This window comes from Brachyistius frenatus, unplaced genomic scaffold, assembly GCF_029030835.1.
Source record: "Brachyistius frenatus isolate BFR_SWC_R1_liver_20210118 unplaced genomic scaffold, ASM2903083v1 Contig_436, whole genome shotgun sequence".
Lineage (NCBI taxonomy): Eukaryota > Metazoa > Chordata > Actinopteri > Embiotocidae > Brachyistius > Brachyistius frenatus.
In genome coordinates this window covers 151061-167624 of record NW_027211035.1, presented here as the reverse complement: position 1 = coordinate 167624, position 16564 = coordinate 151061, and the positions used below count along the sequence as shown (strand labels likewise).

Below are 16564 nucleotides of genomic sequence, written 5' to 3'. Positions count from 1 at the left end.
GTTTGTTATCGTTAGTTTGTTATCGTTAGTTTGCCATCGTTAGTTTGTTATCGTTAAACTAACGATAACAATAATAATGACTCTGTTTCCTCCTTGTGATGGTCTCTATCGTGACGACCAGGTTGTTTTTCATTCTTCTGTATTCAGACAGATTTTGGTTTTTGTTGTTGTCATGGTAACACTCTCAACTGGAAAGTTTTGGAGGTTACCAAGTCTGAACTTTCCCAGCTGCCTGAATGCACCGTCAGAACTACTGTTAGAACACAAACTGTTCTGATTGGCTCATGGTGACCTCATTAACATAAACTCTTTTCATTGTCTCATGGTGACCTCACCGTTGTGTGTTTGTGTCTCAGAGCTTCCTGCAGACATCCAGCAGCTGCTGGTGAGTGAAGAAGATCTTCATCCTGAGCAGGAAACGTTCTCCGGTCTGGACCAGGACCAGGAGGACTCACACATCAAGCAGGAGGAGGTCTGGAGCGGTCAGGAGCCCGGTGCCCCCCCCACTCCTGTTCCTGTGAAGAATGAGAAAGATGAAGAGAGAGCTTCGTCCCCTCAGATTCATCACAGAGAACCTTCAGCCGGCTGCTCCGCTGTGGAGGACTACAGAGGACCAGAACCAGAACCGGTCTCAGACTCTGAACCTGAGACCGAGATCAGCGACGAGGACTGTAAACGGACCCGAGGACCAGAACCAGGTCCGGACTCTGTGGCGCCGGGCGATGGTGGGAAGAAGTCGTTCGTCTGCTGCGAATGTGGACGAAAGTTTGGTCGCAAGGACAGTCTGCGGCGGCACACGAGGTTTCACACGGGGGAGAAACCGTACAGCTGCTCGGTGTGCGGGAAGCGCTTCTCCCAGCGGCCCAACCTGATCCGACACATGCGGTGCCACTCGGGAGAGAAACCGTTCGGCTGCTCCTTCTGCGGTGTCCGCTTCGCCGTCCGCAGCGCGCTCGTGAACCACATGAGGATCCACATGGGGGAGAAACCCTTCAGCTGCCCGCACTGCGACAAGAGCTTCACGCAGAAGGGCGGCCTGAAGAAGCACATGACGGTGCACACGGGGGAGAAACCCTTCAGCTGCCCGCGTTATCGTTAGTTTGTCATCGTTAGTTTGTCAACGTTAGTTTGTTATCGTTAGTTTGCCATCGTTAGTTTGCCATCGTTAGTTTGTTATCTTTAGTTTGTTATCTTTAGTTTGTTATCGTTAGTTTGCCATCGTTAGTTTGTTATCGTTAGTTTGTTATCGTTAGTTTGCCATCGTTAGTTTGTTATCGTTAGTTTGTCATCGTTAGTTTGTTATCGTTAGTTTGTTATCGTTAGTTTGTCATCGTTAGTTTGTTATCGTTAGTTTGTTATCGTTAGTTTGTTATCGTTAGTTTGTTATCGTTAGTTTGCCATCGTTAGTTTGTTATCGTTAGTTTGTTATCGTTAGTTTGTTATCGTTAGTTTGTTATCGTTAGTTTGTTATCGTTAGTTTGTTATCGTTAGTTTGTTATCGTTAGTTTGTCATCGTTAGTTTGTTATCGTTAGTTTGTCATCGTTAGTTTGTTATCGTTAGTTTGTCATCGTTAGTTTGTTATCGTTAGTTTGTCATCGTTATCGTTTTTGTTATCGTTAGTTTGTTATCGTTAGTTTGTTATCGTAGTATCGTTGCCATCGTTAGTTTGTCATCGTTAGTTTGTTATCGTTAGTTTGTTATCGTTAGTTTGTTATCGTTAGTTTGTTATCGTTAGTTTGTTATCGTTAGTTTGTTATCGTTAGTTTGTTATCGTTAGTTTGTTATCGTTAGTTTGTTATCGTTAGTTTGTTATCGTTAGTTTGTTATCGTTAGTTTGTTATTTGTTAGTTTTGTTATCGTTAGTTTGTTATCGTTAGTTTGTTATCGTTAGTTTGTTATCGTTAGTTTGTTATCTTTAGTTTGCCATCGTTAGTTTGTCATCGTTAGTTTGTTATCGTTAGTTTGTTATCGTTAGTTTGTTATCGTTAGTTTGTTATCGTTAGTTTGTTATCGTTAGTTTGCCATCGTTAGTTTGTTATCTTTAGTTTGTCATCGTTAGTTTGTTATCGTTAGTTTGTTATCGTTAGTTTGTTATCGTTAGTTTGTTATCGTTAGTTTGTTATCTTTAGTTTGTTATCTTTAGTTTGTCATCGTTAGTTTGTTATCGTTTGTTATCGTTAGTTTGTTATCGTTAGTTTGTCATCGTTAGTTTGTTATCGTTAGTTTGTCATCGTTAGTTTGTTATCGTTAGTTTGTTATCGTTAGTTTGTCATCGTTAGTTTGTCATCGTTAGTTTGTCATCGTTAGTTTGTCATCGTTAGTTTGTTATCGTTAGTTTGTTATCGTTAGTTTGTCATCGTTAGTTTGTCATCGTTAGTTTGTTATCGTTAGTTTGCCATCGTTAGTTTGTTATCGTTAGTTTGTCATCCTTAGTTTGCCATCGTTAGTTTGCCATCCTTAGTTTGTCATCGTTAGTTTGCCATCCTTAGTTTGCCATCGTTAGTTTGCCATCCTTAGTTTGTCATCGTTAGTTTGTCATCGTTAGTTTGCCATCGTTAGTTTGTTATCGTTAAACTAACGATAACAATAATAATGACTCTTGTTTCCTCCTTGTGATGGTCTCTATCGTGACGACCAGGTTGTTTTTCATTCTTCTGTATTCAGACAGATTTTGGGTTTTGTTGTTGTCATGGTAACACTCTCAACTGGAAAGTTTTGGAGGTTACCAAGTCTGAACTTTCCCAGCTGCCTGAATGCACCGTCAGAACTACTGTTAGAACACAAACTGTTCTGATTGGCTCATGGTGACCTCATTAACATAAACTCTTTTCATTGTCTCATGGTGACCTCACCGCTGTGTGTTTGTGTCTCAGAGCTTCCTGCAGACATCCAGCAGCTGCTGGTGAGTGAAGAAGATCTTCATCCTGAGCAGGAAACGTTCTCCGGTCTGGACCAGGACCAGGAGGACTCACACATCAAGCAGGAGGAGGTCTGGAGCGGTCAGGAGCCCGGTGCCCCCCCCACTCCTGTTCCTGTGAAGAATGAGAAAGATGAAGAGAGAGCTTCGTCCCCTCAGATTCATCACAGAGAACCTTCAGCCGGCTGCTCCGCTGTGGAGGACTACAGAGGACCAGAACCAGAACCGGTCTCAGACTCTGAACCTGAGACCGAGATCAGCGACGAGGACTGTAAACGGACCCGAGGACCAGAACCAGGTCCGGACTCTGTGGCGCCGGGCGATGGTGGGAAGAAGTCGTTCGTCTGCTGCGAATGTGGACGAAAGTTTGGTCGCAAGGACAGTCTGCGGCGGCACACGAGGTTTCACACGGGGGAGAAACCGTACAGCTGCTCGGTGTGCGGGAAGCGCTTCTCCCAGCGGCCCAACCTGATCCGACACATGCGGTGCCACTCGGGAGAGAAACCGTTCGGCTGCTCCTTCTGCGGTGTCCGCTTCGCCGTCCGCAGCGCGCTCGTGAACCACATGAGGATCCACACGGGGGAGAAACCCTTCAGCTGCCCGCACTGCGACAAGAGCTTCACGCAGAAGGGCGGCCTGAAGAAGCACATGACGGTGCACACGGGGGAGAAACCCTTCTGCTGCCCGGTGTGTGAGAAGAGCTTCTCCCAGAAGGCCAACCTGACGTACCACTTCTCCGTCCACACTGGACACAAGCAGTTCAGTTGCAGCGTCTGCGACAAGCGCTTCACCTGGCAGTCGCAGGTCAAGAGCCACAAGTGTACCGGTGTGTCGGAGCGCCGAGGAGCCGCAGAGCTGCTTGGTCAGCTGTAGGTGCACCCTGAGGCCACGCCCCCTCGTGTCGGGACGTGTCAAGAACAGCGGCAACTTCATCACCAGATAAATAAACTGCAGATCGCTGAGTGACGTTTCCGTTTATTTAAAAATCAGCTGCAGCTTCGCAAACAAAACAAATAAATATGAATTGACTCTTTGTTTGTTTGTTTTTACAGCTTCTCAAATTCTCTGTTCTTCATCATCATCATCGTTATTTTGTTTTTGTTCAATTGAGAATTATGAATCCAACAAAACGGGACGTTTTTCCTTCTTTAGATGCTCAAGTAAATAAGCAACAGGAAGTCCCAAAAAAATATTGATAAAATATTAAACTTCTGTAGAAGTCAGTTTGAGTTTGTTGTGATGTTTTTCTAGTCATCAATATTTCATCATTAATAATGAGATCAAATTAGAATAAATGGATCCTTTTTTTGAGGAAAGAAAAGTCATACTATAGCAGGTCGTCCACACTCACTGCAACAGTGGTCCAGTGGGTTGTGCTGTTGCCTCAGTGAGAAGGTTGTGGGTTCGATTCCTGCTTGAGACAAAAGAATGCATTAATCGCATGTCGTCCAAAACTTTAAAAAAAAAGTCATACTACAGCATGTCGTCTAAGATATGAAGAAAAAGTAGAAGTACTATCTGTGCAACATTGGTGCTGCCGTTAGAAAACTTGCCTCATGCACGCCAGTCGTGTATAGCTGTCACAGAGTGACAGCCAATAAAATTGCAGCATTTCTGCTGCTGTCCAAGGTGCTCAACCAGGTTTAGCTGTCACCTCAATTTTCACTGAGTGCAGGTTCAAATCTCTCTTTGGACAAATCTTAAACAACTTGATCGGGAATAAACAGTTGCTAAGATTCCATAAATATGACTCTAACTTCATCATTGACCTAACTTCTGATTATAGTAGGTGAGAAATGATTTCTAATGTTTTCGATATATTTAGGTAATTAAGTAACTTAAAAGAAAATGTAAAATGTATGTAGATACAACATACTTAGAGGCAGCGCATATAAACAAGTGAAATATCAAAACAAAACAAAGTTTGATTTATAGAGGCATCGTCATATCCAATTACTGACTTATGGTTAATAACTAATATTGCAATGAAGCCAGTTTCTTACTTTACTGAAAAACAATCACCTAAAGATTGCAGTTATGTCAAGCCAATAATTCACGTTTTACTGAGCAATACACAGTATTTACTTGTCTCAAATATGTAAGCAGTAACGGATTGTAAGTTTTTATTGAACATTCGCATGTAGAAATAGTCATAATATTTAAAAAATGCAGAACCTTTGGTGTAAAGCCACCACATAAACCATACAACACAAAAGTAAAATTAACAAAGTTGAAATATTACAAAGGCAGAACTTTTGCTGATGTAGCAGAAAAACAGCCAGTAGGATTGAAGCTTTTTGTTCTGTCCATGGTGCTGAAATGTTAACCTGCATTTGGTTATTTATTTCAGATTACACATAAGAGCGAGTTGAAATCCCCACGGAGGTGTTGGGTTGTGAGTCAAAACTATTGAACGTTATCTGCAACTCTAAAATTAGTTTCTGCAATATTATATTCAGCAGAGTGAAATAATAACAAGAGATTAAAACTACAACATGTGGACACTTTGGCAAAGTTACTGTCAAAGTGTGTTAAATTATCTTCATTATCCTAAAAGAAAAATATTACATAACCTCAAACCAAGTCTGCATTCAGGTTAACACCACGCTGAGTGATGACAGAAGGAGGAACAGAGCTGCTGATTCAGCGTGAGGAGGTGGAAGGAGAAGCAGGAGTCCAGCTGTCCTCCACCACACACAAACACATGGAGGAGGAGGAGTCATCACCGACAATACTTCACCTCCATCAGTCTGATGTTCAGGAAGTTCAACACTTGGTGGCCCGGCGAGACTCTTGTGGTTTTTGAGTTTAGAACTCAGGTTGAAACTTTTCCCGCGATCGTCACAGCTGAACGGTTTCTCCTCGGAGTGGGTCCTCATGTGGACGTCCAGTCGAGACCTGAACTTCAAGCTCCGCCCACAAAGCGAGCAGCCGGCCGGTTTGTTGTTCTTCTGTGAGCGACCAGCAAGTTTCTGTCAGAAAATGTTTCGCCACATTCGGAAACACTGAAGAACACAAACACAGATGGTGGAACGTGGAGATTAGAGACTCAATAAATTGGTAAACGTAAAAATATTCGACACCTCTTCAGATAATAAATCATCAGTTTGGTTATTTTAAAAAAACAAGGAAACGGTCTGCACACGCTGTCACTGTCACCATCTTGTTAGTTCGGAGCGGTTCGGAGCAGGAAGTGACCATATTTGGACGAGCTGGGGGAGGAGCCAGCGGTGGATCTGACCGATCTGATCGGAAACCATGACGATACTACGTCCCGCCCACCGATAGCTGTAACCTGACTGCACCGCAGGCCTGTCAATCAAACAGACACGCCCCCAAAAACAGGTCTTCTTGAATCTTCTTTTCTAATGAATGAGGGATTATTTTCAGATGTTCCAACAGGTGGATTTTTGTTTTATCTTTACACAACTTTTCCATCTTTTGTTGATTCTGTAACAACTTTATAGAGATGTGTTGCTGCTATCAAATTCAAAATGAGCAGATATTTTACATAAAACAATAAAAAAATTCTCAGTTTCAACATTTGATGTGTTGTCTTTGGTCTTTGGGAAACGTTGTTGTGGATTTTATATTTATATTATTATATTTAATATAAAAACCACCAGGGACCGTCTCACTCAACAGCTGTCAGTCATCACGTCCTGGTCTGTGATTGGTCAGAAGCTACAACGCGCTCAGAGCTTCGAGCAGAAAGTCTGAGTTGACATATGAAGTTAATGAGCTCCGTGTTCCGGATCCTCTCGATGAGCTGAAACACATCTCCATGGCAACACATCTCCATGGCAACAGCTAACTGCTAGCAGCTAGCAGCGTCTCTGATCGACTGGATCCAACAGCGACGTGTTTCCAGCAGAAATAAAAACCAACCTGCTGTCCGCAGCTCGTCGCGGTTTGAAAGCAGATCCACGAGTTTCCGTCTGCGATCGATCGCCTCTTCATATCCGGATATTGATCTCTCCACGTGTCCGATCAGATGCGCGCGAGCCGCCGTGATGAGCCTCCGTTTGAAGGAATCTTTGAGCTCCTGAAGTCTGGACATGTTCCACCGATCGGAGAGTCCCACTTCCGCTCATGTCCTGCTGCAGCTCCACATCCACACGAGCAAGCTGCGGACACGCACCCGGAACCGGAAACAGGCCGCCGGGCCGCTGCAGGACTTCACAATAAAAGCGGAGAGGTGTAAACCTATTCTCCACAGATTCATATGAAGGTTTTTAAATCGGTTTTTAACCGTGAACTGAATCCCGCCGGCTCCCGTCCAGGATGTGGATCCTCTGACTTCCGGTCTGGATGTAAACGACCGTGATGATGTTGTTCATCATTTTATTTTCTCAGTATTTCATCGGACTGTTTTGTGGACACGCTCCTCCTCCGCGAGCTGTGAACTTAAAGTCTGCCGTGAAACAAGAGGACTCGGTGACGCAGCAGGAACATCACAATACAGAAGCGTTTATTTTGAAACACTCCGGAAGTGTCTTCCATGTATTTCCTGTTTGAAGAGACGGTGAGCGGAGTGAAGCCGACAGCTGATCCCGAACACCCGCCGATTATCCGGTCCAGTAAACAGAGCGCAGATGGACCGGGACCGGGAGGTTCTGGACCCGGGTCTGAACCCGGAAACGAGGCTGCGAGTTGAAGGTTTGTTTTCTTCTTCTGCGGCGGGAACCGTCAGCGCTGTGCTAAGCTAACATTAGCTTTACAATCCATCCACCGTTCGTGGAGGACCGATCTGGACCACATCAGACCCGGTCCAGGTCTAAACCTGCGACACTTGGACCGGTCCGACCCGGTCCAGAATATCTTAGAGACTCTGACGAGTCTTTAAAACACAGTTTCTGATTCATTAAACTTTTATTGTGAAAGTGAAAAAAGGAACAAGTCCCTGTTTTTATTTACATCCAGACCAATGAGATGATCTGAACCGGGTCGGACCGGTGACGTGGTTCAGATCTGGACCGGGTCGGACCGGTGACCTTGTTTCTGGACTCAGCAGCTTCATGCAGAAATGGTTTATTTCATTTAATTTTATTTTATTTTATTTAGACAGAAAACTCCGTCAGAGATTTCAGTTGGATTTAATGTTCAGATGATGTAACACCTTCAGAAGTGTTCCTGAGTCCATGCAGTGATTTCCACTCCAGAATTCTTTGAATCTTTTCAGGATAATTTTATGACAATTCATTAACATCTGTGTCTGTTTCAGTTTTACCTTCAGACGTCCTGAAAGTGATCGTTGGTGAAGAAGAGTGGAGCTCCGGTCGGCACCGAGGGGCCCAGGAGGACCAGGAGGACCAGGAGGACCGGTTCATTAAAGAGGAGCAGCAGGAGGCTCAGATCTCCTCGTTCAGTCGTGTCACGGTGAAGAATGAGGAAGAGGAAGAGAAACCTCAGTGGTCACAGCTTCATCACAGTTGGACTGAGGAGAACACAGACTGTGTGGCAGGACCAGGACCAGGACCAGCAAAAGGACCAGGACCAGAAACAGAAACAGAAACAGAACCGGCTTCACAGCATCAGACGTCCGACTCCTCAGAGACGGAGGTGAGTGACGGCGACTGGGAGCAGAGCAGCGAGCCTCCGTCTGAGTTGTCCGTCATCGACATCGACTGTAATGTTGAGCGTTCGTTCAGCTGCTCTGAATGCGGTCAGCGGTTCGGCCGCAAGCCGCACCTGAGAGCTCACATGAGGATCCACACAGGGGAGAAACCCTTCGGCTGCTCCTTCTGCGGGAAAAGATTTTCTCAGAAAGGAAACTCCATCAGTCACATGAGGCTTCACACCGGAGAGAAACCGTTCAGCTGTTCAGTCTGCCAGAAGAGCTTCAGGTACAGCGGAGATGTCAGCCGACACATGAAGATCCACGCCGGCAGGAAGAGAGTCGGCGGCGAGGTGACCGGTGGTCACGTCCACACCGGGCCGGAGGCCGCCGGGAACTCAGATCCAGAAACACGTGTCAGTCCCGGTTCTGATGATAAACCTCCAGAACCGGAGTGTTGGGACGGAACCGGCGAGCCGCCGTCGGACGTCAACAACTCCGGTAAAACTGAGAAGGAGTCGTTCGGCTGCTCCGAGTGCAGCCGGACGTTCTGCCGCCGCGACCACCTGCTGAGTCACATGAGGAGTCACACCGGAGAGAAACCCTTCAGCTGCTCCATCTGCAACAAGCGCTTCAGCTGCAGCGGGAACATTCTGGCCCATATGAGGATCCACACGGGGGAGAAACCGTTCGAGTGCTCGTTCTGTGGGAAAAGTTTCAGCCAGAAAGGAACTCTGCAGCTGCACGAGAGGATTCACACGGGAGAGAAACCGTTCGTCTGCCCGTTCTGCCATAAACGCTTCGCTCACAAGAGGCGCATGACGCTGCACACGTCCGTCCACACGGAGGAGAAACGCTTCCGCTGCAGCGCCTGCGACAAAAGATTCACCTGGTACACGCAGCTCAGAACTCACAGGTGCGTCGGCGGGTCGTCGCAGCTCCGCCCGGCCGAGAGGAAGGTTCCCCCGAAGGAGGCCTTCAGCTGCAGCGAGTGCGGGAAGAAGTTCAGCCTGAAGGGAAACCTGAAGACGCACATGAGGATCCACACGGGGGAGAAACCGTTCAGCTGCTCAACATGTGGGAAGAGATTCAAACAGAACGTCCATCTGACCGAACACATGACGATTCACACGGGAGAGAAACTCTACAAGTGCGGTGTGTGCGGGAAAGGATTCAACAAGAAGCTGCTGGTCAAAAACCACACGTGTATTTAATCTGTGGGCTGCCGATCACTTCCTGGTCACTTCCTGAATCCAGTGAATTTCATATCCAAGGTGCTGAGAGAGCAGTTGGAGTGACAGCACACTGAATTCAGTTTGTTTTCAGTTCAGCAGAGAAACAAATTAATGTAATTAATAATATTTTTATTTTATTTTGAAGAGTTGAGTCATTCAGTGTCTTCCTGTCTCAGTAAAAGCAGCTTCCTCTCAGTGAGAAAAGACTCTGAGCTGTTTCTTAAAAACTTTAACATGTTCCTGAGCTGAAACGCTGCTTTAACTGCTCCGAATAACCTTTATTGAACTGTCACAGGACTCAGTGGACACTTCTGTCAGTGTGAAGCGCCACCTGGTGGCCGCTCGTTGACCCATTCAGCGTGAGTAGAGAAGCTTCTGTTCATCCACTTCCTGTCCGAAGTTCATGATTTTTTTACCTTCCAATAAAATGGAAACAAATTTGACTCTTTTAAGAAACTGAATTGAATCACTGCTGAAGCCTGAAACTCTTTTTAAAATGTGAACCCGAAGCGTCCTGTGTCATTTAAAATGTTCCTAAAAATGACCGTTGGATCCGGACGGTATCAAAGAGCCGAACTTCAGCGACCGACAGTCACGTTGGACTGAAGTTAAGCTGCAGACAGACGGTTTGTAGAAACATGGAAAAACTTCAATTTGTACAGCAGCTGGAGCCCCGCCCACCTTTTCCCAATATTGGTAACACTTATGAGCACTTGGAAAAATATAAATAAAAACAGAATGTGAAGATTTGTAAATCATGTAAACTAATTTAGAACAAAGACAACATATCAAATGTTGAAACTGAGAAATTTTATTGTTTTATAAAAAAATATCTGCTCATTTTGAATCTGATGTCAGCAACACATCTCTATAACGTGACAGGATCATGTTCACCACTGAGCTGCATCAACTCTAAAACTAGAGTTTTAACTCTGTGTTCACAGACGATGGTTTTCACAAGTGTTCCTGAGCCCATGCAGCGATTTCCACTCCAGAGACTCTGCCTCTCTGAAATCATCTTTTTATACCCAATCATGTTACTGATCTGTTGCCATGGTAACCTCATTAGTTGTCAGATGTTCCATCAGGTGTTTTTTTTTGTTTTTTTATCTTTTGTTGACTGTAGAAACTTCTTAGAGACCTTTTGCTGCCATCACATTCAAAATAGGTGAGATTTTTATAAAACAATAATATTTCTTGCTTTCAACATTTGATATATTGTCTGTGTTCTATTTTAAAATTACATGAGTCCATGTGATTTACAAATCATAACATTCTGTTTTTATTTATATTTTATACAGCGTCCCAACTTTTTTAGAAACAAGGTTGTATTCATAGTTTCCATCTTTTTTCAGTTTTTGTAAAATAAACAATTGAAGAACTTTTTCTACTGTGGTGTCTGCTGTTTGAACTGTTCACCCGACCTGCAGCTATGATGCTGCTGTTTCCACGGAGACGCAGGGATCGATGAGACAGCAGGAGGAAACACGGGACACTAACCGATTGGAGGTCAGAGGTCATGATCGACGCCTCCATACGATCTCATTTCTAAATTATTCTGCTTCATTTTCATTTGGGACATTAATCTCCATCGACCAATGACAAGGCAGCATTAGATCACGTGATTAATAAAAGAAACCAGAGAATGAAGCTTTTAGTTTTTATGTTCAGGATCAGATTCATGAAGCTTCTGCTTTTAAAACAGGAGAGATGTTTATATCTATATTATATATATTTTTATTTTTAACGAATCCACTTTAATATGAAACTTTCTGCTCCGCTGAGTTTAATGTTCAGATCAGTTTGAACTTTTGTGTCCTGCTCTGCTGTAACTGGATTAACAGTGAATTGAGTCCCGCCGGCTCCCGTCCAGGATGTGGATCCTCTGACTTCCGGTCTGGATGTAAACGACCGTGATGATGTTGTTCATCATTTTATTTTCTCAGTATTTCATCGGACTGTTTTGTGGACACGCTCCTCCTCCGCGAGCTGTGAACTTAAAGTCTGCCGTGAAACAAGAGGACTCGGTGACGCAGCAGGAACATCACAATACAGAAGCGTTTATTTTGAAACACTCCGGAAGTGTCTTCCATGTATTTCCTGTTTGAAGAGACGGTGAGCGGAGTGAAGCCGACAGCTGATCCCGAACACCCGCCGATTATCCGGTCCAGTAAACAGAGCGCAGATGGACCGGGACCGGGAGGTTCTGGACCCGGGTCTGAACCCGGAAACGAGGCTGCGAGTTGAAGGTTTGTTTTCTTCTTCTGCGGCGGGAACCGTCAGCGCTGTGCTAAGCTAACATTAGCTTTACAATCCATCCACCGTTCGTGGAGGACCGATCTGGACCACATCAGACCCGGTCCAGGTCTAAACCTGCGACACTTGGACCGGTCCGACCCGGTCCAGAATATCTTAGAGACTCTGACGAGTCTTTAAAACACAGTTTCTGATTCATTAAACTTTTATTGTGAAAATGAAAAAAGGAACAAGTCCCTGTTTTTATTTACATCCAGACCAATGAGATGATCTGAACCGGGTCGGACCGGTGACGTGGTTCAGATCTGGACCGGGTCGGACCGGTGACCTTGTTTCTGGACTCAGCAACTTTACAACAAACTGAATTAAGGTCTAATTTTAATAAATCAGATCAACAAATAAATAAAAACAGAACATGAAACAACGCTGAGGTTTATTAAACTTCCTCCATGAAGCCGTCTGAGTCTAAAACTCTTTACAGATGTTCTTGTAACATTTTCCATCCTGATGTTCATCTTCCACCAACATGATAGACCGTTCATAAAATGTAAATAAAAACAGAACGTGATGATTATAAATTATGTAAACATTAATATTTAATTATAAACAGACCAAAGACAACAAATCAAACATTGAATCTGAGACATTTTATTGTTTTATATCAAATATATTTTCTCATTGAGAACGTGATGTCAGCAACACGTCTCTATAAAGTTGTTCTAGGAAATGTGGTCCCATTCTTGCCTGATAGAGGATTTCAGCTTGAACTGAGCTGATAACAAGCTGGATGGTCCCTCTCCTCTTTAACCTGGAGGATGCAGCGTCCATGATTTCCAAACCGAATCTCAGATTGTGATCCATCAGACCTCAGGACAGTTGTCCACTTCACCTCAGTCCATCTTCAATGATCTCGGTCCAGAGAAGGCGGCGGTGTTTCTGGATCATGTTTCTATCTGGTTTCTTCTTTGGAGAGTTTTAACATCATTTGTGGACGCAGCGATGAACTGTGTTCACAGACGATGGTTTTCACAAGTGTTCCTGAGCCCATGCAGTGATTTCCACTCCAGAATTCTTTGAATCTCTTCATCATATTTAGGGCCCTGTTATTATCCAATGGAATTATTATTCTCGTTCCTTATTTTTCCCCACAACTGGAAATGACACTTTTCATACTTTCACCTTCTACGTCGAGCTGGCTGATCACACGAACCTAAAGTCGGGATCAGAATAGCGTAAACATGTGGTTGATATATTAAGAATTTAGTTCGACTTTGTCAAAGGGCATCGCCATGGCGATGCAGCAAAGTTTGATGTTTTACCGTGACACAGGAAGTTGATGTTTAAGGTGTGGGCAAACGGCTCGCTAGCGCCTCCTAAACTGCAGCCCTGGCACCTAGTTTCACCTACATGCACCACAATTTTGGGATATGTGTATCACATCAAGATGTACAAAAAAGTCTCTTGGCAGCATGACCTCAACTCAACAGGAAGTCCGCCATTTTTAATTTAGTCGCCATTTTGGGCGATTTGCACATATTGTACTTTAATTAACTCCTCCTACAGATTTTGTCGGACCGACTTAAAACATTTTCTGTGCACTCACATGTTTGGGATTAAAAGTTGCTAAAAAAAAAATTAGTTTTTTTTTCATCAGTGTGCCCGTAGCATGGCGGCCATTTTGAGCATCTTGCCATAAAACTACAAATGGCTGTAAATCTTATGTACATGGACCGACCTTCTCCAAACATTACATCTTTGATAACAGTCCCGTCCTGAAGACACCTGTATGGTAATATTCCCTCATAGTCGTAGCGCCCCCTGCTGGCAACAGGAAACGAGAACAAAATGTAAACTTTAAACTTAAGTAAACTTTAAGTAGTGATATGCGGTCCCTCATGCGCTGCACGTCGAGGATCCGGCTCCCCGATGTGCAGCGCGTGACGGACCAGATAGCACTACTTAAAGTTTACATTTTATGACAATTCATTAACATCTGTGTCTGTTTCAGTTTTACCTTCAGACGTCCTGAAAGTGATCGTTGGTGAAGAAGAGTGGAGCTCCGGTCGGCACCGAGGGGCCCAGGAGGACCAGGAGGACCGGTTCATTAAAGAGGAGCAGCAGGAGGCTCAGATCTCCTCGTTCAGTCGTGTCACGGTGAAGAATGAGGAAGAGGAAGAGAAACCTCAGTGGTCACAGCTTCATCACAGTTGGACTGAGGAGAACACAGACTGTGTGGCAGGACCAGGACCAGGACCAGCAAAAGGACCAGAAACAGAAACAGAAACAGAAACAGAACCGGCTTCACAGCATCAGACGTCCGACTCCTCAGAGACGGAGGTGAGTGACGGCGACTGGGAGCAGAGCAGCGAGCCTCCGTCTGAGTTGTCCGTCATCGACATCGACTGTAACGTGAAGCGACCGTTCAGCTGCTCTGAATGCGGTCAGCGGTTCGGCCGTAAACCGTATCTGAGAGCTCACATGAGGATCCACACGGGGGAGAAACCCTTCGGCTGCTCCTTCTGCGGGAAAAGATTTTCTCAGAAAGGAAACTTCATGTGTCACATGAGGCTTCACACCGGAGAGAAACCGTTCAGCTGTTCAGTCTGCCAGAAGAGCTTCAGGTACAGCGGAGATGTCAGCCGACACATGAAGATCCACGCCGGCAGGAAGAGAGTTGGCGGCCCCGTGGGACCAGAGGGAGGCGGGAACTCACATCCAAACACACATCCAGGTTCTGATGCTGAACCTCCAGAATCTGAGACAGCCGGTGCCGAGCGTTGGGACGTCAACAACACCAGAAATAATCCAGAGGAGTCGTTCGGCTGCTCCGAGTGCAGCCGGACGTTCTGCCGCCGTGACCACTTGCTGAGTCACATGAGGAGTCACACCGGAGAGAAACCCTTCAGCTGCTCCATCTGCCAGAAGCCTTTCAGATACAGCGGAGACGTCAGCCGACACATGAAGGTTCACGACGGGAGGACGAAGGTCGACGGCCGAGTCGGACCTCTGAAACCGGAGACGGAAGGCGGCGTTGAGTTTTGGGATCAAACCGGAGAGTCGGAGGTCAACGACATCGGGAACAATCCCGAGGAGTCGTTCTGCTGCTCCGAGTGCGGCCGGACGTTCTGTCGCCGCGGCAACCTGAGGAGCCACATGAGGATCCACACCGGAGAGAAACCCTTCAGCTGCTCCATCTGCAACAAGAGCTTCTCTCTGAAGAGACGCATGACGCTGCACATGTACGAGCACTCGGAGGAGAAACGCTTCAGCTGCAGCGAGTGCGGGAAGAAGTTCAGCCTGAAGTGCAACCTGAAGACGCACATGAGACTCCACACGGGGGAGAAACCGTTCAGCTGCTCAACATGTGGGAAGAGTTTCAATCAGAACTTCCACCTGATGCGACACATGACGAGTCACATGGGAGAAAAACTCTACCAGTTCAGTGTGTGGGAACGGATCACTTCCTGATCACTTCCTGTCCACAGGGATTTATATTGACAAGTTGTTGAGAGCAGTTGGAGTGACAGTTCAGTTTATATTCAGTTTAGCAGAGAAATATATTATTTAATAATATTTGTATGTTTTACTTAGAAAAATATAATAATTCAGTGTTTGTTTGTTGCAGTGAAAAGTTCCAACATGTTCCCGATGAAGTGAAAAGCAGCTTTAAATCCCGCAAAGTAACGCTGTCGTCTTTTAAAAAAACAACTTTGTTAAACTGGCAGTGGACGCAGTGGGCAGGGCTTAAGTATTTTGCTTTGAAAATCTGTCAATTTGAGTTTCAGACTTTGATTTTCATGTAAAATGTTTATTTCTCTGAATCGAAGATATTTTCTGTTTGATAAACTTAAATATAAATATGAAATAAAAAAGATTTGGAAACTGAGTTTAACTTTGAAAGAAGAAAGTTTAGACACATTGATTTTCACAATAAGAGACTTCAGCGAGGTCATAAAGGTGTTTCTTAAGCTGGTTTATAAACGGTGAAACGATGACATCGCTGTGAGTTTATTGTGAAGGGAGGAAACCATGACGACCAGGAGCCGGTAAAAACACGGTAAATAAGGAAGCATGTTCGTCGCATTTAAAAAATGATTTGTTCTATTTGAATGATTACTTGAATATTGGCAGCCTTCATCTTCTCCCAGCATCATCATCGTCATCATCAGAACTGTTTTATGTTATAACGTCTTCAACAGAAACTGTAACAACAGAAATTATCGTCGATCAATGTGAGTTTAGTTCTCACCTGAGTGAGTTTCACAGAAACAGGAAGTATGTGTTACCATGGAAACGCGACAACATGAGGTTGCCACTGAATCACTGCTGCGGAGATGGAGACCGGAGGACGTCACAATCATCTCATCCTGAATATCTGGACTGAACTGGACCTCACGTGAGAGACTGTGTGTGAGTATGTGAGTGTGTGTGTGTAAGAGTGCGTGGGTGTGTGTGACAGACACACATACACACACACTCACTCTCACACACACACACATACTCACACACACTCTCACACACTCACACTAACATGCACTCACTTTCACACACTCACTCACAGATGTGTGTGTGTGTGTGAGAGAGAGTTTGTGGGTGTG

General features: G+C 44.9%; 1 protein-coding gene across 1 annotated transcript; it reads left to right on the top strand.

Annotated features, from left to right (window-relative positions):
* Positions 1-25: 25 nt before the first annotated feature.
* LOC138637154 (zinc finger protein 721-like) lies at positions 26-15953 on the top strand. Its single transcript, XM_069725641.1, has 6 exons — positions 26-1094; positions 2839-3787; positions 7459-7577; positions 8143-9679; positions 11841-11959; positions 13975-15953. Exons 1-6 carry the CDS (start codon positions 323-325, stop codon positions 15432-15434), a joined length of 4956 nt encoding a protein of 1651 aa, XP_069581742.1. The 5' UTR covers positions 26-322; the 3' UTR covers positions 15435-15953.
* The last annotated feature ends 611 nt before the right edge of the window (positions 15954-16564 follow it).

Bases quoted from the DNA above. Each gene is read 5' to 3' on its own strand.
- LOC138637154 (XM_069725641.1), top strand. From the start codon at position 323: ATGGTGACCTCACCGTTGTGTGTTTGTGTCTCAGAGCTTCCTGCAGAC. The intron at 9,680-11,840 runs GTGTATTTAATC...AGCGGAGTGAAG, and splicing joins CTGCTGGTCAAAAACCACAC to CCGACAGCTGATCCCGAACA. The intron at 11,960-13,974 runs GTTTGTTTTCTT...TGTCTGTTTCAG, and splicing joins AACGAGGCTGCGAGTTGAAG to TTTTACCTTCAGACGTCCTG.